This window comes from Malania oleifera, chromosome 11 (assembly GCF_029873635.1).
Source record: "Malania oleifera isolate guangnan ecotype guangnan chromosome 11, ASM2987363v1, whole genome shotgun sequence".
In the NCBI taxonomy this organism is placed as follows: Eukaryota; Viridiplantae; Streptophyta; class Magnoliopsida; order Santalales; family Ximeniaceae; genus Malania; species Malania oleifera.
The window spans coordinates 29,298,023-29,319,806 of NC_080427.1; the positions used below are offsets into that span (position 1 = coordinate 29,298,023).

At 36.7% G+C, this 21,784-nt stretch overlaps 1 protein-coding gene across 12 annotated transcripts in view; it reads right to left on the reverse strand.

Moving 5' to 3' along the window:
- Positions 1 to 10,766: 10,766 nt before the first annotated feature.
- LOC131168029 (uncharacterized) overlaps positions 10,767 to 21,784 on the reverse strand; it is a 29,792-nt gene continuing 18,774 nt past the window's right edge. For 3 of the 12 annotated variants that reach the window (XM_058127190.1, XM_058127188.1, XM_058127189.1), the window contains exons 4-8: positions 12,357 to 13,193; positions 12,088 to 12,252; positions 11,771 to 11,862; positions 11,258 to 11,326; positions 10,767 to 11,084 (exon numbers count right to left, since the gene is read on the reverse strand). In XM_058127190.1, the coding sequence (XP_057983173.1) occupies positions 10,923 to 11,084; positions 11,258 to 11,326; positions 11,771 to 11,862; positions 12,088 to 12,252; positions 12,357 to 13,193 (1,325 nt within the window). In that variant the 3' untranslated portion in view covers positions 10,767 to 10,922. Of the gene's footprint in view, positions 11,122 to 11,257; positions 11,327 to 11,770; positions 11,863 to 12,087; positions 12,253 to 12,347; positions 13,194 to 21,784 lie in introns of all 12 variants that reach the window. The other 9 variants (XM_058127182.1, XM_058127183.1, XM_058127181.1 and 6 more) reach the window with 3 other exon arrangements.

A 21,784-nucleotide genomic window follows, 5' to 3' on the forward strand; every position in this document is an offset into this window, starting at 1 on the left:
AGGGCAATCTTAGCTGGTGTTGACAGTTGTTATATAGTTGCATTAAGAGGAAAGATAAAAGTGTGAGAGACCTCAAACATGGAAGATCTAAATGTAAGGGATAATCCCTTCCTCGTAGTTGAGAAGGTTTATTAGCAAGAGTATTTAGAAGTCTTGGCTTAGACAACATCTAACATGCTAGGAATTAGTTGGGTTATCATCCACCAACATAATTTGTACCTTGAGCATCAACTAGTGAGCAGGGCCGACTCTTCACAATATGGGGCCCTAGGCGAATGATTTAATTAGGCGCCTTTAATATTTTGTTTAATTTTTATTTTTATTCAAAATTAATTTTTCTAGATTTTTGAGATGCAAAATCACTAATTAAAGTTTTATATTCAAGATTACACTGAGACTCGAAAAAGAAAGAATTAAATTATATTTACTTTACTTTTCAAAATACAATTTTATTTACTTTTGAGATAGTGGGAAAGTCAATGTATGGGAAGAGATGACATTATAAATAATGTTAATATTAAAAAAAAAAATTGGGGGCCCAACTTTTGAGGTAGTGGAAAAATCAATGTATGGGAAGAGATGACATCATAAATAATGTTAATGTTAAAATAAAAAAAAATAGTTAGGCAAACTGCTTAATGGCCTTATAGTCAGGCTGACACTGCTAGTCAGAAAGAAGAAGAGTAGCTTAACACCAAAATAGTAGAAACACAGAAGTTATGGGTAAGTTATTGGAGGCTAGCTTCCTATAAGAAGCTAAGTACCTAGAATGGCTTAGAAATGTGATTCTTGTAAAATGTCCAAAGGAAAGTGGACAACTTGCATTAATTCCACATATATAAATCAAGCACTTGCTGAGGATAGTTTCCCACTCCCTAGGATTAACCAAATTCTAAGTTCCAACTTAGGCTATCAGCTGTGAGATTTATGGATGCCTACTCGAGTTACAACCACATCAATCAATAAATAGAAGACTTTCTTTCCTAATAGAAAGAGGTCTTTATTGCTATAAGGTGATGTTTCCACCTATGTACCAAGAAGTGGTGGATTAGGTCTTCTATATTAATTGAGAAAGGCTTTAAAGGCTTTTCTTTTTTTTGTTGGAAAGAACCAAAAGTCGCCCACATAGCGGTCCCGTCCCAAGTTTATTAATAACCCTCACTTATGGCGGAGGAATACTGTGGAAACAAAAGGACACTTGGGGCTTACATAATAACCAATAAAACACCCCACGCATCAAATCAAACAAAAGAAGAAAACAAACCTATACCAATACCAAAAGGAAACCAACTAAACATACCTCATATAAGTCGTACCCATCTTATCCAATCTATACAAATCTTTGATAACTTTAGGAAGTTGACTAGTATTTGTAAACAAATTATTCCTCCTCATGAAACCTTGTCGAGCCAAAGCATCTGCCACTTTATTCCCTTCTCTATGCAACTGATTTATAGAAAAATCTACTCCCTCCAATAAACTAATAAGCTGCTCCCAAAAATCCCACAAATACCATAAAAAGCATTTACTGGATCTTATCCAGTTTATTATAATATTCGAATCACATTCAATGTCAATACTGGTATGGTCCAATTGTTTGCAAAGTTTTATTCCTTCCATCACTACTCTCAATTCAGCTTCATTATTAGAATAAGAACCAAAATATTTTGAAAAACCAAAAATAAAAAGAACTTGTACAGTTTCTAAGGACACTTTAAAGGCTTGTGTGTGATCTATTAGTCAAAAGTAGAGTGGTAAAGGATCACAGAGGAGATTTGTATGAAACATTCAACATGATGATGAGGCATCAGTGTACTCTAAACTAACCTAATTAAAAGTGCATTTAGTGCTTTATTTAGAAAATCCTTATTAATTAACTAGTACAGGAACTAAGGAAAACCAAAAGAAAATTTAAGCTCCGCTAGATTCGAGATCTCACTAGAACAAAAAGGAAAGCCCAGAGACCTACTAAAGGGCTTGTTTTTTGTAGCAAAAAAAAAAAATGTCTTCCATTATTTAGAGTCTTCAAAGATGTAAAGGAATTCTATTAGGGTAAAAGGAACAAAGTCTTCTAAGAACCACAAAAGATATTACGGGTCTCCTCCTCTATTGACAAAATTGAAGCTCGTTGAGGATTATTTTTCTGCTTGGCGATAATCATTGTGACCCTTAGTTAAATAATGGTGTGGGAGAAAAACAACACCTAGAAGCCTATCTACGATATAATACGAGTGTTGATACGGGCAAGTGCAAAACTACCCGCCCTTAAAAAAATAGGTTGTGCTCCACTCACCATAACTCAATCATAGATCCATTTTCAATCTTATTGCATCATATATAGTTTTTGATTGACAACCTTATGACAGATCTTGTAGAAGTTCAAGGTGTTAGACAAATAATCAAAAGGTCTTTGGAACTTGGGAGATGTGATAATTAAAATTGACCTTAGCTTGCCATTAAAGCTTAGATAATGGATTTCATTATAGAAGTAATATTTGCCATTGTTAATGGATAAGACATTAGTTCATGGTAGAAGTTGTGCATTGATGGAGTAAGGTCGATCTCAATTCACTAAAGGGAACAAGGGTCGCTAAAGCAACTCTAGACCTAAAGCATTCTACTTCACTTGTTTATTGTAAGTCTTTGTTTTGAGGAGATGATGGCATGCAACTTCACTTATGAATATGTACGTCCATTCGTATCAATTAACGTTTGTTTAACTAGGACAAAAACAAAGCCAAAATTCAAAGAATAAGTTAAACTTCCAATTAAAAATATGAAGCGGCATAAGGCCACCCTAATTAAATTAACTAATGCCCATCCTTTAATTTAAACTGTTGTTTCTTAAATAGGAGCATCAGTAGGCTAGTTGGGGGATGGCATATGCATGCATGATGCCCTTGTTTTAATATTTATGTATAGTACGTTTCATAGTTAAAACAAATTAAAGGGGAATTGGCGCATGCCCAACTAGCTCACATGCATGGTGAGGCTGAGCAGCTTTCACATCATTTAAGAATTAAAACCCACCATGCAATGCATTATCAGTGTGAAGCTTGCTAGGGTGCCTGCAATTTCAACTTTATTTAATTTCTACAACTTGGAATCCACCATGGAAATAATGGAAAGACAAAGAAACCCATGCAGGTAGGCAGGCATGGCCCCTCCTTTTAGGCTTTTTTTTTTTTTTTTAAATTACGTCGGGTGTCCTGACTTTCCCGGCTCATCCAGCGGACACTCCAGCTGACACTTCCGTTGACCGGGCACATGGTGGAGCTTTTGAAGTCGGTCATTGAGCTTTAACCTAATAAAAAAAAATCAACCCATGGAGTTTAAGTTTTAGAATTTATGTTTGTGGGGAGAGGAGGGGAAAGGGGGACAGGGACTTAATTAATCCCTGAATTACCCAGCAAGTTTTGTACCTTTTCTTTTTTTGTAACCTAAAATTTTCCTTTAAATTGTTAGAGCTTATCTGATTTTCTAAAAATTTTCTCACACCTTAATAATTATGTTCTTGAAGGTGTTTTCTCATTACAAGGTTCGAATTTTTTTTTTTATTTTCCTGTGGTTTCACATCATTTCATTTCTGTGATAAGCATGTATGTCCTTTAAAGTCAATAGTATTTATTTCTTTTCGTCTTGCTATGAATTTATAGTTCCTTCCATTTCCAAGTCTATGCATGAGTATAATTTTTTGGGTAGTTCAGGAGACATTCTAATATTTAAAATTAATGATTTTGAATTTGGAGGTTTTGAGTTTGAATCTTGAGAGGTGTGAGAAAGAGTATGGGATGAAAAATAGTTTATTTGTGTACCACTGTGTAATTTAGGCCCAATGTGAGCTTCCAATTGATCGCAAAAAAATAAAATTAAATAAATAAATAAATAAAATAAAGATATTCAATAAAAACTTTTGCTATTAGGATTGTAGGAAAATTTTAGCTTTGTTAGCAAAGGCAAAGCTCGAAGCAAGTTAAACTCGAGCCCTAACTCGAGTTTTTTAGCCTAAATCATACTTTTAACTTATACTCGATGTTAACCCATTTATCAATATGTAACAAGCTCCAATCTAGTTAAACTTGAGTCATACGAATGTTAGACAAACTAACCTCAAGCCGTACATTTTAAACTCAATTTGCACTCAAACCAATCTTAAACTTCCTTTAAAGCAATTGAGTCGCATTTGTGCTGGTCAAAATTCAACTTGACTTAGACTCATTTACATCCATGCGTAAAACCCTTTTGATTGCAATTTTTTTGGAATTTAAAAACAAAAATTATGATTTTTATTCATATTATTGAAAAAAAAAAAAAAGTGGCATAATGATTCTTCATTCTCAACCTTAAGTTTTATATACTAGTATCAGCCATAAGCAATCATAGAGATATATTAAGCAGTAGAAAAACAACACAAAAACATAATCCAAATTTAATAACTCGTATGCAGTATTTTTGTAATAAAGATTTGATTAATCACAAATTAAATTTTGATGGACTTCATTGTGCTTTTATGGAGGATTTATTGCAATAGTTGTTGCTGTTGTCGAATATAAACTTTGTACTTTATATGACCGATGTAGCATAAAACCCTAGTTCTCTATGTTAGATTTGATTCTAGTTTGATATGGAAGTAAATAAAAAAGGTTTGATTTTATTAGCTCAATAAGAGAGAGAGAGAGAGAGAGAGAGAATCAAGTAGCGACTCATCTCCCTATTCTCCTTTGTGGAAATGAAAAGTCCGAGTTTCTTTGCGGAACTTTGGTGCCTAAGATATTTTTCGTCATCTATTGTGTTCGGTTGCCTATAACTGTTCGGTAAGCATCCAAAAGCCCGTTTATAAGGTAAGAGGATAGCCCACTTGCAACTCTTTTGCATATATATATTTATTTATCTTTTGTTTTTTTGTTTCTCTTTCAAAAGCCCACTTGGACTCTACCCATACCCCAAATTAGAACAAAAAAAGCCTGAGTTCATGCTGATATATGCTTTGGTCAAACTTCATTACTTTTTGTTGCATTTTTAACAAAGGGAAAATGGTAAGAAAAAAACCAAAAGAGGAAAACATAAAAATCCCAAGCAATTTGTAGTCCTTAGCTAAAATTTTTCATTTTTTATTTTCATTTTTTTCATTCGTATAATGCTTCAACAATATGCCATTCAATCCTATCAACCCCACAGAGAGAGAGAGAGAGAGAGAGGGAAAAAAATAAAAAATAAACATGTTTGGTTGCAGGGAAAGTTTACCAAAAATTTGCATTCTTCCATTCTGATTCCTTCAAGCTCTAATGTCTATGGCCCCATTAGTGCCAGTGGTCCTCACATCCAAATCATGTTAAAGAGATCTGTTGAAGACATTTGGGCTCAAGCCTGTCCCACAAAATGAAGGGTACCCCAGAAAAAGGACCCATCCCCTAAAACAAGAGTAGCAAAAAAATAATAATAATACCTTAGGAAGAAAGCCAACACATGGACCCAGATGGCAGTGATGCTACAGTCCATATTTAATTAGTGGGTCGCTGTACTAAGAATCAATTAATAGTTTAGGTCCTGGGAAATTATGGGCAGAGACCCAAAGATGCAACAAAGTCATTTTAGGGTTTGTACAACACAAGGTCCAGCACCGCCCCTCTCCCCCTCCACCACACCCTCCATCACTAATAATAACATGGAAGTGTTGACATTGTCATATTGGTAGGGTACATGAAAATATAGTTTGAAAATAACTTTGAGTAATCTTAAAAGACTATGTTAGCCTAAACATATAAAAGAAAAAAGAAAAATTATTAAATCATATTTTAGACAACAATCAAATCTTAATTTTTGAGTGATTTTAATTAACGATCATTTATTTGAGTCAAATATTTTATCGATTGTCCAAAATTAAAACGTTTTGTTGATTATCTAAACATTACCTACTAATTTCTCAAAACAAAATTACATATTTGCTATCAAAATAAGAAAAGTTTGAAGCCACGTCTAATTCATGTTTTTTTTTTTTTTGATAATTCGGGGACTCCGGCCATCATCAACTGTCCGCCCATTGACACACCCCTGATAATTTATTAGGATAAACTCTCAAGGGAGAATCGAACCCATAACCTTGGAGTTACCAAAGTCATATCATGCTATTAATGTGGCGATTAGAACCACTTAATTTTTTTCATTTTAATTTATAAGAAAATAAAAAATCTCTAGCCATTTTACTTAAAGATTTTGTTTATCTAATTTTTTTTATTTTAGATGGTCTTTTTCGAGTATTTTATGTTTAGTTATTTTATTTATAGGGAGCCTTAGATATCTATCCTCATGTGATATAGAAGGTTGCAGACTTGAAGTAGCCTGTAGCCTCTTACATACCTATTGCGGTTTATCCCTTCTTCAGACCTTGCAAACATAGGACTTTTGTGCACCGAACCCTTTAATTTATTTATTTTAAGTAATTATATTTTTTTATTTTTTTATTTATGTTGGTTTTCTTTGTTTTTTTTTGTTTTTTTTTTTTTTTTTTTTGCTCTCAATTTTTTTAGTTTGAGAGGGCAGGGTGCCCAAGATGGCCCATGCCAAAGAAAGTAAGTTATATAGAAGAGCCCTTCAAGGATGTTGGGTAAAGCTACCCTATTGTGCGTTGAAATCCCATTGTAATATATATATATATGCATGCATGCATGCATTGTGGTCTTGTATAATTTCACCACCAAAAACTCATTTCCCCTTGCTAGCCCTTATCTGTTCTTCTGAGGCAATTAAATATTAAATGAGGAAAATTATATACTGTTTTTGGGATTTGTGCCTTGCCCTAGGTCAAGAGAAGATAGTGGTGGACCTTACACTCAAAATTCACATGAGCATGAAATCTATATTTCTTTATGTTTACTTGGAGTGGGATTTAAATCCAAGCTACCTAACACTTCCCATCAAATAATCTCCTCAAGCTTCTACTTTTTCTGAAATCAAATTTGCAATACTCCCAGATAGTTTCAAAAATGTGCAATTTAGGATATCAGATATTGATATTTCACTAGTCTTGAAAATTGTTTATAAAGGAAGCGAAAATATTTTGTAGCATATATTTATAATTTGGTTTCAGAGTTCGAATCCTCAAATACCTCTAAAAATGTGAAATTAAGGTTAGTATCGAGCGTTGGTATTTAGTTGATCATGAAAATTAAAATGCTTTGAAACCCCCCTTCTTTTTTTTTTTTAGGCACAAATCATGGCGATAGGATGCCCACATTCTTTTAAGTGTACGTTGTGTTTGGTGGCTCATTTCTTGAAATGGTTGGCATACACAAGGACTACCATAGTTAATATCAGCAATTTAGGGAAATCGTTGACGGTTTGACTGAAATCTCAAAAATATGCTCTCGATATCTTTCCATCGTGCAACCATCATAGAGGTCTCTGAAACCATCAACGGTTTTGTTCTAGGCAACAAGGCTGAATTCAAAACTTGAATATGAACGTTAAGTTGGTTGGGTTTTAGGGGGAAACTTCCGAAGGAAACTTTATTTATACACTTGTCTCAATGTATTTAGAGAAGATCATTGTGTATTGTATTGTATTGTCTCCTTTGATATTTACATAGTAAAAACCTTTGTCGATTGCTCCCGTGGATGTAGGCATTGTCGGACCACGTAAATCTTTGTATTATTGTTCTTACTTTCAGATATACTGCGTGTGTGTCCTATATTTGTTCTTCATTGGTTGTTGCATTTACATTCCACTATGCAAATACGAGTTCATTCACAACAGTGTAGTATATGATTAGTTAGGTCACGAGAATGAGAATTGGATTGAATCACAAACTTTGTACAAGCATGTACATGAGAATTTTTGCATCAATCTTAGTTTGCATGCTTACATGTAACATGTTAATTTAGTATTTCTTATTGATATGGTGCTTATATTGGATTATGAATTTAGCTACATGATATTATTTGGAAAAGAAAAAGAAAGTGATACATAGTTGTCAATGCAAAGATATTCCTCCATAGTTGCATTAAGTTAAAAATCTATTTATGTGATAACTTGGCTGAGCTCACTAAGATTTTAAGTGTAAATTTTATTATAGATACTCCTTCACGCTCACTAATAGCATTTGATAAATTCAAAATGACGTCTACTAAGGAGCTTGAGAAGGTTGACATTGTCAAGGCACACGGCGTGGGCAAACCATGTGCCAAGGCAGAAGTTTGAGATGGTCTGTCATAGGTTTTTTTTTTTTTTAATAAAAGAGGGCAGCACCTTTCTTAATTCATTAGAAAACCCCTCATTTATGGCAAAGGAATACCGTGGTTCCAGCAAATCAAGCTACAAACAAATAAAAATGAAATATAACGAAAACAAAACAACACATTAGACTCTTAAATTAGGAAGACCAATTTTGTCAAGTCATATCATGTAGAGACCCGAACATGGAAATTAAATAAGAAAAGAGGAAAGGAAAATTTTAAAGAGGAACAGCAGGCTTCGTCGATGAAGTCCGAGTTCTCGTTGACGAAGGCTCTTCTATGGTTCGTCACCGAAATTCAGAGCATCATCAATGAAGAGATCCAGAAAGATCGAAAAATATTAGGCTTAGGGTTCATCGACGAACGGCCTTTTGTAGTTTGTCGACGAGGCGCCATTTCGTCGACGAATTTGACCAGGTCAAGGGGCCTATAAATAGATTTTCAATTGCTTCATTGTTAAGAAACCAAAATATCTCTCTCTCTCTCTCTAGAACTTGCGCCCACACTCTCTCTCTCTAGAACTTGCGCCCACACTCTCTCTCTCTTCGATCTTTCTCCAATCGTTTCCCGTTTCGATGATTGGAAGTTACCACGAGGATCAGGGAGTGAATATCTACAAGTCTAATGGAGTAGATTCTTGATCTTAGGAAAAAGTTAGGGTTCGGTTTTCGAGCGTCTCAGGTCGTTTTTCAAGAAATAGGTAAGTGGATTATATTATGTCAACTAGAGGATGAAGAAATATGTAGACAAGAAGAGAGAAGATGTTGAGTTTAAAGAATGAGACATGGTTCTTATGAAACTAACACCTCAAATATAGAAAAAGATCAACAGCAAGACAATGCATAAGGGGTTGATTCCTAAGTATAATGGACCATTTAAAATTCAAAGGAAGGTTGGAAATGTTTCTTATAGATTAAAGTCACCTGACAACTTGAAGGTTCACCCAACCTTGCATGTGACTTTTGTAGACCTTTTAAAGTAGGAAAGTAAAGAAAGCTCCACTAATGATTAGAAAACATTTAACAATGATGTTGACAGGATCCTTGATCATAGAACTGAGGGACAGAGTAAGAAGAATCGAAGAACTCATTAATTGGTAAAGTGGAAAGGTTTATTGGAAGTTGAAGCTACATCGGAGTGGGATGTGACTTTGCAGCAATTTGGAAAAAAAAAAATCAAGGATTATGTCGACAGCCTCCCATGAGGACATGATTCCTACTGGTCACAGTGGTTTGTTAGACCCTTGAGAAGCTTGATCTTGCCAAGGCACATGGCATGGACAAACCATGTGCCAAGGCAGTAGGTTGAGATGGCATGTCATAGGTTATCTTGATAATTGTAGATTGGTAAACCATGTTGCTATTGGGAGAGCACAGAAGTGACGTTGCCTACTTGACATGGTAAGGAATGGACATGGTTGGGGCAATGGTCCTTGACAAGGTTTCTTATGGTAGTTGATTTCGATTAACAATGTCGGATGCTATTAACTTGGTTACATCAAGTGCCTCAATGACATTTGCTATTTTGGGCCGTAGGCAAGTCATAATTGAGGAAAAATCATCTAGACACAAGTGTTGACTCGTGGAGAATATACAATGTCAACGTCAATTGCTTTCAGTATTGACATGTTAACCATATAGGAAAATTACTTGGCAGTTTACCCTCACATGGATGGCAAATACAGTTAGTGTCGTAAATTTATGGATGAGCATCTAGGCATATTTTTAGCTATCGACTTGTAAGCATAACTTGTTAGCCTTTTTGGAAATTTTTTGGTTACATCCAACACAATTTAGGTAGATGAGGTTGTCAGCTGCAGACCCTAAGCAGTTGGAGGTGAACTGTGTATCAATTTAACATGTGGGATGCAAGGCGCATGGGGATGAACAAGTTAGTGTGTTTCCAATGCTTGTTGCCTTATGAATGTTTAACGTTTAATTGCATTGATGTCACTTGCACGATATAACATCAAGAATTAACCAATTATTATGGGCAGAGTTGGCTTAGCCAAATGCGTCAAGTGTGTACTGTGAACTTAACATTTAGCATAATTAGAATTAGCCATTATACAAGAATTAGTGTCTGGACTACGTCAATTTTGACATCTTAAATCAAATAAAAACTGTATTACAGGATATTTTTGGCTATCTTACTCCAATGACACCAACCAAACACGTTACTCTCAATGTAGCTTCCCCCCCCCCCCCCCCCCCCCCCCCCCAAAAAAAAAAAATCAAAAAAACCCTGGGAGAAAGAGAATCAGTGTTAAAAACAGTTAAATTGTAACCATTACACAACACTACTGTTTCAAAGATGTTCTTGTTCAATTGACAGACTTGCTGCAAATATTTAATGCTTTTAAGACATTCCATTTGCAACGATGGCTGAACAAAGCTCTGCTCAACCATTATCACCAAAACCCAGAAGTAAACCACCAGTGGCAGATAAACAAAAAGGAATTGTTTTACTTCTCAAGGGAGGTGAATCAAAAATTTTAAAGCAACCACATGCAAATGCAAGCCCACAAGATCAAACTGCCAAAAACATTACATCTTTTCTTGCCTAGATCTTAAATTCACTGAGTGGTTTGCATTAAGTATATAATCATAAGAAACGAGATTATCACACGAGTGTACAACAGAATGTCACAAAACATTGCGGTGCAAGTACAATATGATCCAGTAAATATTCCTAGAGACCAAGACCAACAGTGCGACCATCTCTTCGTCGGAGTCCAGCAGTGTATTGCTTCTCTAGATCCAGCTGGAGTTCCTTCTCCTTCTCGGCTCGGAGCAGGTCGCCACCATCTTGCTGCTTGGGGTTGTGCTCCACTTTCAACTCGCCCTTCACACCCTACAATTGGCCATAGGCACCAAGGCAACCTCAGACTCTAAAACCGTGTTAGTAAGGTGAAAAAAAAAGAAAGACTGGGAGAATGCACCATTCAGCAAGCAGTGAAATGAATCCGTCTTGATTCTAATATTTATTAATTTTTGTATGGTGTAAATAATGGGACAAGAAATTACCATGAGTTTTTTGAATTTTTCTTGTCGTTCACGATCAGAGAAGAGAGTTGTATCCCAATGGTGACCAGACTGTAAAAATTGCAAAGAGAGCATTTAAAATTACAACAAAATATGTAACACAGATGATCCAACGGCCTATAATTTGCAAGCAGCGCCCTAAGAAAGAGAACCTAACATGGGTCTTCAAACAGCACTAAAGGAGGCATAAAATAAAACAAGGCCCAACCTAGGGCATTGTCCAGGTGGCTTTGGCCCCATCTGATTTGTAAAACATTGCAGGACATCCACACACACAAACACAAACTGGATAATCTCTGGAATGACTAATCATTAGGTCTAAATGTCATCTTATTACAAGCCACATACATGGCTTGCAAGGGCCTGTCACAAAGATGGAAAACGTTACTTTTCTTTTTTTTACCTTTTTTTGAATTTTTCCTTTCTGGGGCACACTGGCAACCTGGCCTGAGGGGGGAATTTTAAAAACAAAAAAAGTTGGGCATTCAGAAGTACCTCTTCAACAGGAGTGTTCTTTTTGTTTCCCCACAGCAGTTTCTTCTTTTGCTCAGTAGACATGCAACCCACACCAGTGAGGTTCTTATTAACTGTTTTGGCGGTTAAGAAAAAATCAAATGAGTGCATCCTCGGTTAGTTTCAAGGATATGATGAAATTAACTGGAAGTTTGAAATAGTGTCCACAGTGCATATGATCATCAAAATTGACAAACAAAAACATTCCAACTATAAACTTCAACTGAAAATTCATCTATGAAGTAAATACAGAAAAAAGTTGAGATTAAACGGTAAACCAATCATGGAGAAAAGCATACCTAATTCAGCAGCTTTCAGTGCAGCAAATTTTGCAGCATTCAGATCATTAGTAGCCTCAGAGCTATTGGCAAGTCCCTGTTCTGAAGTTATTTTACTGAAAATCTCCTGAGACTGCTTTACACTTGATGACTGTCTTTCATCGCCCACACTCGGTGAAGATTTAACTAATTGATCAGAAAAATGACTTGTGTATAAGAATTTTACATATAAATAAAATACGCACGGCTAATAGACCAAAATAAAAATTTTAAAAAATTACCATCTTTACCATAATCAGTGCATTTGTCCAAGCTGAATAACTTAGGCTTTTTTGCCAAAGATTCTTGGTTTTCACCTATATAAATAGTTTTATTTTCATACTGCTCCATTTCTTTGTCACAGTGATCATTGTCCCTGTTACTTTCCCAGTCATTATATTTCTTCTTATCCTCTTTCGAATGTTTTTGACCATCAAATTCCTTTAAATCACTTTTATAAGCTTCTTTCTGGCGATGTCCACCAGTGTCCCTCGCTGAGTCATTTCGATGCCCCTTATTATACTCTTCATGGGAAGGCATACGATCATTTCTATAGTCTCCTGAACTCCAACGATAATCTCTTCTCTCATCCCGAACATTTCCATCCCTTGAAAGCCTATCCCGCTCACCAGATCTATTTTCTTCATAACTTGGGTTAGAACGCCTCCTTCCCCTCTCCTTATCCTTGCTTCTATAACCTGCAACATCATGCTTATCACGGAAATACTTGTCCGCATTCCGAGAATATTCTCTTGACCTATTATGTTCACTTTCTTGTCTGGAAGAATCAGAATGACTTGAACTCCTTGGCTCTCGACCAGATCGTGAGGACCTCTGATAATCTCTATCCTCTTCATCTAGATGCTTTTCATGTCTTACATAGTCATCATGTTTACTGTAACCATGGGAACTCCTGGAGGAACGTCGATCAGAATGTCTATAAAAATCATCACTTCTACTGTACTGACTCCGACCAGATTCCCTGTCTAAATCTCTTCCTTCATCTTTCCTTCTTTTTCGATAATCAAAGGCTCTTGAATCATCCCTTGACAAAATGGGGCTAGAGCTATGCTCCCTCCTAGGACTGCCTGCAAATGCAGAGAAGTTAAATACTCTTAACAAGCAATGAGTAAAATAACCAACCCATCCAGATGTAAATAGCCCTGAGAAATTACAAAGAATTCAAGCATTCAGCTTCAAAATACTGAGTCGACGGAAAATAAACAGTGGAAAACATATAGGCAATTTTTAAAAAATAAAAGACAACCCTCATTTTTTTTTTTGGGGGGGGGGGGGAGGGGAGAGATTCAAGGCAGAGGATGATTCATCCTCCTAAAAGAAAAGTGCAGCTGTCACAGCCATTTTGGGAGTCATGTAATGGGTAATGGAAGCCATGTCCATGAATTCATTTATGGTATTAGCAAACTTACTAAAATTTAGAGTCACATGTTTTGACTCCAAAAGTATCAGTTCTTTTGTTGCTAAAGAGAACTTTCTAGCCGCTAGTAATCACTATTTTATGTATAAATCTAATCCAGACTAAGAAATTATAAAATAATGAAACATATATGATGGAAAATATTTATATTTCATATTTCGTAGCTTAATCACATAAAAGCATAACATCTAATCAAAGATATACAATGCAAATCAAAAATTAGAGACTACCTGCTTTCAAAAGTTAGTTTTAATATGATATTTTGAGCAAATGAAGAATGTTGACTTATGCTACAAACATAAAATGTGACCATTAGAAGAACAAAGTTCTAAAATATGATTGTTTGCTCTCCCAAACAACAGACATTTTTTTATCTACAATTAATTTGGGCCTAGCTCTAACCCATTTGAACATAACTACAATGAATATAGTTCAGGAATTTTGTGTCAAGTTTTAAAAGCTTGAAATATTTTCAGACGTAGAAAATTTAGTGTAAAAATTTGGTAAAGAAATTCACGAGGGGCTATATCAGCCAATGGCAGAGATTCGTGGCATGTAACGTACCATCATGGTTGTTACAGCACTGCAGTGGACCATATAGGACGAACCAAATGTGAATCAGGAAACTTGTGACTTAAACGCCATTGCCTCATAACAGACCCAGAAATCACTAGGCATTACATAACGATAACAGAAGGCTCTCCATTCGTGCAGGAAATCAGGGACATAGACCTCTTAATACAAGCACAAGCCAAAGCCCCCAATTAGGCAAGAAGTGTGATTCTCTCCCATACTAAGACGGAAGACAAATATTGATGCTTGAAAATTAAGACATTCTTCTAGAACCACAAACACCAAAACACTCTTACATTGTCATTCCCACAACTTCTTAGCACCCTTCTCTGTCCTAGATGCCTCAAAAAGAAAGGAATAAAAAAAACATCATCCTAGTTACTGAGATAAATCCGTGTGTGTTACTACAAGCAATTAACCAGTGTAAGAAAGTGTGAATTAGTCTCATCTGTCAGCTCTGCAACACCACCTCACACAAATATCAGAATAAATTTCCAAATGAAGTCTTCAAAACTGACTGTAAATGCAACAAATTTTTGTTGTCAACTCTACTGAGGATACATACCCAGTTAAGGCATTATCTACATTGTTGGCTCGCAGCCTAACAACTTAAGCTTTCAAGCAAAGTGGCAATCTAACATGGTATGAAAGCCATGATTCTCAGGAGATATGGCAACAGTTTGTTAAAAAATTACCTTGTTCCCAATAATGAGCATTATTCATTGTTAGATCTCTCTCCACGTGTAGTTGGGCTGCGAGTGTGTGTTAGGGGTTGAAATACATTGTCGGGCCACAACCAAATATCTAAAGCTTTTCAATAAATTGGTAATCTAACATACCCAAAGGAAGGCCTTATCCTTGGACAAAAAAATTTGGATTTCCAAAAACATAATCAAATTACAGGAAGGAGCTACATGAGAGAATAAAGATTACAAGGGGCGGGGGGGAGGGAGGGTGACGGCGAGAGAGAGAGAGAGAGAGAGAGAGAGACAGCACCAGAACTATCTAGGATCCACAATCTACTAATCAATCCCAGATCAAGGCCAAAATAAATCTCTAACAAAACAAGCAAGCAAACGAAGAACATCAGCTTCCATATCATTTCTTTTTTATTGCAAAAGAAATATATTAAGAAAGAGAGAAGAAAGAATCACAACCTAGGAGAGGAGAAGACGTCTTCATTGCAGAGAGAGAGAGAGAGAGAACTAACCCACCCAAATTTAGGAAATCATGCTTTAAGCCCCTCCCTTTGCAATTGATAAAGCTCTGTAATCTTGCTAGTTCTCGCTGACCTCCAGTTGTTCTTCTTTTAGCCCCATCCAACTGATGAGCTTCAATCCCCCCCCCCCCCCCCCCCCAAAGGATCAGCCAGCCATATTCTGCATCATCGAATTTTTTTAGCGCCAACATCCTGTGCACTTCATCTTCTCAACCAAAGTAGGCAACAACTCATACCTATACATTGATTAGTCACAGCCGCCTCCTCAAAGATAGAAACATCCACTAAACTTTCAAGCAATGATGAGGGCACATAAGAAATATCCCCAAAAGCGTTGGAAGAATTTGGACTATCACATTCAAAATCACTATCATACTCATTGTCCTCTTCCAAAATAAATCCCCAGTATTCCCGCTTTCGAAAATGATTTCCTCCTTTATCTAACTCCAACTTAGAACAATTCTGAGATTCCTCAACATAAAGCTTTCTAGCATCCTCTCTATTTCTAAAAATTTCCTCTGCACAAATTTGACTAATACAACTCTTATGAAGCAAACTCTTCATACTTTTACTTTCCTCACTGATTGAGCTTATTATTGTCTCCCTTTTCGATCCTTGCTTTCCTCATTCAGGCCTCCACCAGATTGTATCACCTGCTCCAATGAAGATTCTAAACCACTTCATTACAAAAATTATTGGACAAATCCACAACACGAGCATTAATATAACAATTTATACTTCATCTATCAGCATTGAGACCCTTGATAAATTTCTTGGCCCTGCTCGTAAGGAGACAACTCCAAAGGAGATTCTTTGGGGGATATGTGGTGGACAACTCCAAAGGAGATTCTCTCTTAACAACACCACTCCACAAAGCCTTGACGTTTTTTGCCTCTTCAATACAAACCCTCTCAAGATTAGATTCATTCAATACATTTCTCCCTTCCAAATTCTATAACCCTTCCACAGAACTTCTCCATCTATGTCCTTTCAAACCTTCAGGAACAAAAATCAAAAACTCCTCGACTCCAAACTCAAGAAATCTGTCAACCTAAGTGAGCATAATTGCTACAACACGGTCAAGACAACCAAATGTCTTTCTCTGAAAGAATCTGCACAACCAGGACCACACTGAGGTCTGCAGAATTCATTCTATTGCTGATACAGAAGCCCTCACCCGTCAATATATAGTCTCATTATTCTCAATCAAAACCACAGAACCTCCTTCCTTTGTCCTCTCTATTCTCAAATCGAAGTTTTACTTTAATTTGAACTGATTGCATGAGATTCTTCTCCATCACGACTGTCTAACAATATTGAAATATATGAATAATGATAATGACGATGACTCCAAAGGGGTGGGGGTGAGAGAGAGAGAGAGAGAAAAGAGAGGCAAATCCCAATTACCAAATTTCCCAAAGAACACATGAAAATTAGTGTCAGTATCAATAATACTAGCTACCATATCATTAGGACCTATGAAAAAATATATTTTGAGTTCAGGAGGATGGTCTTTTGTAATGGGAAGGCTTAACGCACTAATAAGAAGATTTTTGCAGTTGAGACTCAAGACTTGAGTTTAGTAGGACTGACAATAAAGAAAAGGTTAGGAACATAAAGCAAGAAAGAGGAAGAGTGCATAGCTGTAAGCTAACAAAGGAAGTGCACTGGGTTGCAGAAGAGTATTAGTGTAGATTTAGGGCCAACATTGGTCAACGTGAGATGCAAAGGAAGGTATTGAATTTGAGGACTGAAGGCTCTTTATGAGGATTTGCAGAGACTCAGCAGGACAAGAGACATTTGGTAGCAGCAGTTGTGCAGTGAGCCTCTGCTAAAACCTCAATGTTGAATTGCAGGACAGGTAGATCGATATCTTTGGATGCAGAGATGTAGAATCTGATGATTGAAAGGGCTTTGAAAGGCATTAGTGAGCTATCATTCTGGAGGCAGTTTAGTGCCTAGGACTGAGATTCAACAGTGGGTGGAATATAAAAATCTTCCCCCACAGGGCAAGGGGCATAAAGTTCTATTTGAGAAAAAATTGTGTTGACCAAAAATATGGTGGATTGACAGATTGCCTCGGCATCCAGCTGTAGGCCCAAGAGACGTGGATCAATTTCAGCTTTCTCGTTCATCTCTCAGCTGAAGCGATTTTCAAAAAATAGCAAATTATGTGAAGGAATAGTGGAGTGGAAGGCCAACTCTCAAGTGAAGGTCCATCTGAGAAGAAGGCCAATTCCAGCAGAGGAGGCACTTAACTCTGGGGACTGGAGATACACAAATATCCATTCACCAGGAAGCAGCTTTGGCACTGGCAATGGGAAGCATGACGGAGGGCGGTCTTGCGGGATGTGAAGCTCGTTATCTTGGGAAGCAATTGAACACATGTAGAGACAGGACCCTAAAAACCACCACCACCTCCCCACATTGGGCATAGCTATCCAAATTCAAATTTGAAGAGGTTGAGTGACATAAAAAAAGATGAGACAATGAACTGGCCAGAAAAAGTGGAAATGCTTTGTTCTGAAGAAGAGGGCTAACAATCCGAACCCATTTTAAGGTTCAAAAAAGGGAGGATTAAGAGGGGATTTGGGCTCTTCTCAAGGGCAAAGGGAGACACTAGAAAAAGAAAGAGGGAAAACACTCCTCTCTTATATCTTCGCCTCTTCCTTTTGGGTGAGGTTGATGTGAGTGGCAGACGGTAAAAATTGAGGACTCGGTATCAGCCACATAAAGATAGCATCGCCAGAGGAACAACTACAGATCACAAGGGAAAAAGACAATTGTGTTAGACATGCCAATGGCCCACTCAAAGAAGAATATAATTTTGAAATTTAGGGTTGTGTCAGATGAAGTTTGTGAATATACACATCTTGAGATTATAAATACACAGATCAAAAAATGTTTGTCACTGGAAGCAGGAAGAAATATGTAAAAGAGTGTATACCAAAAGTTGTAGGACAGTAAGGCTGTAAGATTTTTTTTTTTCTCAAGTGTATTAAGAGAAAGTTTTTCATCTTTTTGCTAGTATCGAGATGATGGAGAGGAAGAATGTTGTTGGGGAGAGGGACAGGTGGAACAGGGTTTACAACAATACTCCAGCATAAAATATGGAAAGAAAGGAATGTCTGCAAGAAAATGCTTCAGAGACTTCTGACATTACTCAAACTGCTTGGTAATGTTCAATTGTTGAATATGAGCAAAATAAACAACAGCAGGAATAGTTCACAGGTTTATCCTTTTTTTCTTCCTTCAACAAAGTTTCAGTTGTGTAGAGGCAATTGAATTAGGTCTTGGGAAGATGTTGGGGTGGGGGAAGCTGTCTCAGCTGGGTAGAGGCAAAGTTACTTATTTATTCAGTTGTGTGAAGGTATCAGGGGATTATTATTGTAAATCCTTCTTTCCTCGCATTATTAAGGCTGATGTGGTATTTCCCCTCTATCAAGGTATATGGGAGGCTAAAGTTCCTTCTAGTATTTTTTTTTTTTCTTTATCAATAAAGATAATTTCATTAAAGGGCATCAAGAGGATGCCACCTGTATACAAACACCAAGGCACTTACCTGCACTGGAGGGTATCAAAAAAATTCAAGAATTACAAGTGGATCAACTAAAAATAAACCACTATGCCATCTAGTGACATTTGTAATCCAGTGGTCTGTAATAACATGCAAGGCTGTTGCCATTCCTTGGAAAGCTACTCTTATTCCTTTTCCTCCACACAACCAAAAGAAGGCAAGGGGACAGCTGGACAAGGTTTTCTTCCTCTCCTTCCTAGCACGAACACATTTCCATGCCCATGACTCTCCTTCCACTGTTATAGCAAGTAACCCATGCATGTCTAACTAAGGAAATGGCCGAGTCCAAAAGGATTCTGGTCCAGGAACAGTGCAACAGGATGTGATCAATAGTTTCAGCACTTTCCAGACACAAAAAACACCTGTTTACAAGGGGCAGCCCCGTTTTTTGAAGTTTGGCCATGATGAGAGTTTCCCAAAGAGTTGCCCCCCATAAAAAGAAAGCTTTTGTGAGAGGTTCTGAGATGAGCTTCCAAGGAAGCATGGTCTTAAATTTCAACAAAAATGTCAAAATTTCCGTCAAAATTTCCAATTTCCGTCACTCTCGAAATCGAAATGGCAGTCGATTTCCGTCTTGCATAATTTCCGTCGAAATCTCAACAAATCATCCAAAATTTATCGAAATATCGAAATTTTAGCAAAACTTGTCGAAATTTGAACTATGCAATGAAATTTCCTCGAAATTCAAATGAGGGATTTAGGAGTAAGATGAAATTTTTCTTTTAATTTATTTTATTTATTTTTATCAAAACAAATGATTATTACAAGTGCTTTTGAAATTATATGAAAAAAATAAACTTACAACAACATTTTATTTAACCATTCATTTATAAATTATCATTATTTGTACAATAAATAATATTTAAATGATTTATGAATTTCATTGTATTAATTGATTCACTAAATATGTTTAATGCACACTATCTAACAAATATGTTTGACACAAATATTATATTACAACTTCTCCACCTTATAAACAGCATAGATGTATTTACTTGTAATATATTAGTCCTAAAACTTACATTATTATGTCTATTAATCATTTCTAAAGCTTCATAAAAGACTTCCACATTTTACTACTACTGATTTCCATTATTTTTTTCAAATCGAAATCGAAATTAACATCGAAATCGAAATTTCCATCGAAATTTCCATATTTTTGGAGCTTTGAAATTTGAGTCGAAATCAAAATTCAAGACCTTGCAAGGAAGTTGTAATAGTTCCTACTGGAGAACTGAGTTTCCTGTACAAGAATCTTTGTCCAAGATCCACTTGGGATTGTTAGTGGTGTTACAGTAGTACATTTTGCATAAGCAATCATAAAAATCAGTATGGAGATCCAATTCCCAATATATGGCATTTCCAAATATTCCCAGGGTCAGAAATTTGTCGATGATTACCGATAAGGGCATCCTTGTCACGAACCAAACTGAAGATAAAAGAGAAGTCGCAAGGGGAGATCGACAACAAGAAGAAAAATATTGTTTCAAAGAAGTTCATTCTAAGATAAAGGCATTTGTTTGGCTTGTGGCACTTAACACCAACAATCTGCAGTAGAGCATGACTTCTAAGGCATTGCCTCACGATATGTGGTGCATGGGAATAGCTCCGAGGATGTGTCTCATTTGTTTCTACACTGTTCATTAGCTTGGAGCTTGTGGAATACACTTTCTATAATTCTTGATGAAGAATGGGTTTGTCCAAAGTTGGTGGAGGAGATCTTGGGAGAAGAAGACGCAACATTTTAATGGCTCTTCCCTTGCATATATAAACCTTTTTTCGGATTAAAAATAAAATACATTAACAGTGAATCACAAAAATACAATAGGAAGAGAAAAAGATTTCCTCCAAAGAGCAAAAGGAAACAATCAGAAAATCACGATAACACTGCCATTCAGTCTCTGACAAGATCAAGACTCAAGAGGTGACAAGCCCCCAAAAGACCCTAAGGAATGGACCCAGAAAGAGGCCAAGAACACTGATCTAGGTTGTGCTATCCTTCAAAATTCTACCATTCCTCTCAATCCATGAGGTCCAAAAAATAGCAAAAATCACGCTGCTTCATAAAACTCCGCCCTTCATACTTTTTCCAAAACCCCAATATCTCGCACGCAAAAAATAGCCCACCACTCAAAGCGGCACCAAAGCCTCACCAAAACAAGAAAACAGGCCGCTCCAAAGATGGGTTGTCACCCTACAATGAAGGAAGAGGGTAGCATTACTTCCACTGGACTTGCAGCACATCACACGCATATCAGAGTTAAGGGCTTTGTAGGGCATTCTTATTGGTAATAAATTGTGCGTGCTAATCATATTTCAGGGTCACGATCCAAATGAAAGCATGAAGGAACGTTTGCCTTCCAAATGATACGACTCCAAGGGAAGAAACAGGGGGAAGGAGAATAAAGGATGTAGAGGAAGGAAAATTTACTTGAACAGAGACATGACAATCACATATCCCCTGTTGAAGGAAACAAAATGATCCAAGGTGTTAGTTGGTAAGCTTATCAACCTTTCTTTCATTGAGATCCCTAAAACATGAAAATCCCAAAAAAAGGAACCCCCTCAAGAAAAAAGGCATTGATAGGTCCACCGTGAAGGGTGGAAGTCTAAACAAAGCAAGGCACCATGACACCATCAACTCCAACGGCCCTCACCCACCTAAGCATCCTCCCAAAACCAAACCTTGTTGCTATTATCCACTTTGAATTGGGTGAGGGGGGGAGAAAAGATGAGCAACCTAGGACACAAGATTCGAGATACTTGCATGAAAAAAAAAAATGCCCATTCCACTATAATCTCCCCACCCCACCCCCCACCCCCAAATTAATATGAAATATGCACTTACTCTTAACACACTTTGTGCTATAAG